General features: G+C 44.7%; 1 protein-coding gene across 1 annotated transcript in view; it reads left to right on the top strand.

The window, feature by feature from the left end:
* Positions 1-68: 68 nt before the first annotated feature.
* Positions 69-1,037, top strand: part of CSUI_011007 (uncharacterized protein) — a gene marked incomplete at both ends in the record, with an annotated part of 1,306 nt that continues 337 nt past the window's right edge. Inside the window, one exon of the mRNA XM_068071108.1 lies at positions 69-155. Within this exon, the coding sequence (XP_067916917.1) occupies positions 70-155 (86 nt within the window). The remainder of the gene's footprint in view (positions 156-1,037) is intronic.

Raw genomic sequence — 1,037 nt, 5'->3', positions numbered from 1 at the left:
TCTTCCGCTTTTCTTTCTTTCTCATATCTTTCGTTCTTTCTTGTCTCTTTCTTTCTTTCTTTTCTTAGATGTGGCTTTATATCTCTTCCAAATCTGAGAGTTCTAAGGTTACACTTCGTTGAGGTGTCACCGAACATGAAGCTCCATGATCTCGGGTAGATTTCTCTTCTTCTTCTTCCTTTCCTCTTCCTTTTCTCTTTACTAGTTATCGCAATAATGAGGAATGTTTCATTGTTTCTGCTTTTTTACGTTCGGTGGATTTGTCTGTAGACTGAGCTAGGGGAGAAAGATGCAGAGAGAATGAGCTAGGATTCATGATGCTGACTGTGCGGGTGTACATACATACGGCTTTTGTAAGGGTTGGAGTGTACATACACTCAGCGCTCCTGGGACTGCAGCGTGTTTACGTACAGCTCATAGATACAGCTTGGAGAACTACAGTGTACATACGGCGTGTCGAACTGCGGTGTACATACAGCCCATGGAGTGTGCATACAGCGTGTGGAGCTGCGGTGTATGTACAGCTCAGGGAGTGTGCGTGCAGCTTGCGCAGTGGCAATGCCTGTATTTGTGAACTCTCTGTATTCAAGCGTGTTTGATATGAGGAGGAAAGAGGGGGATGACAATAAACCTCTCATTCCGCCGTGATTCTTTTCTTTTTCGCCATTCTCACCTTGACCCATTCTTTCGCAGGACGTCTTTCAGAGCTTATTTATATGCCTCGGTCTCTCTGGAGTGCTTTCTCGGTGATCGTACATGAGTCTCTCTATGTCTATATTCATGTACGGTACTTTTTCCGGAAAGTTTGCGCAAACGAATTGAAGGCTTCGACACATCAAGCCATGTATACCTACCCTCCCTGTCCTTAGTACTTCAAACTAGCACCTTCGAATACTACGTCTATACAAAAGTAGACCTGCTGTTCTCTTTCTCTCTCTCTCTCTATAAATAATTAGATGCATACACATGGTGTTCTCTCTCTTTTCTCTCTCTCTCTCTCTCTCGCACACAAGGTGTCCGGTCAAGCGACCCGGGCC

The sequence above is a fragment of the Cystoisospora suis genome (assembly GCF_002600585.1).
Source record: "Cystoisospora suis strain Wien I chromosome Unknown contig_9276, whole genome shotgun sequence".
NCBI classification, from domain to species: domain Eukaryota; phylum Apicomplexa; class Conoidasida; order Eucoccidiorida; family Sarcocystidae; genus Cystoisospora; species Cystoisospora suis.
The sequence above is the reverse complement of the archived record's forward strand: the minus strand, read 5'-3'. Positions and strand labels throughout refer to the sequence as shown.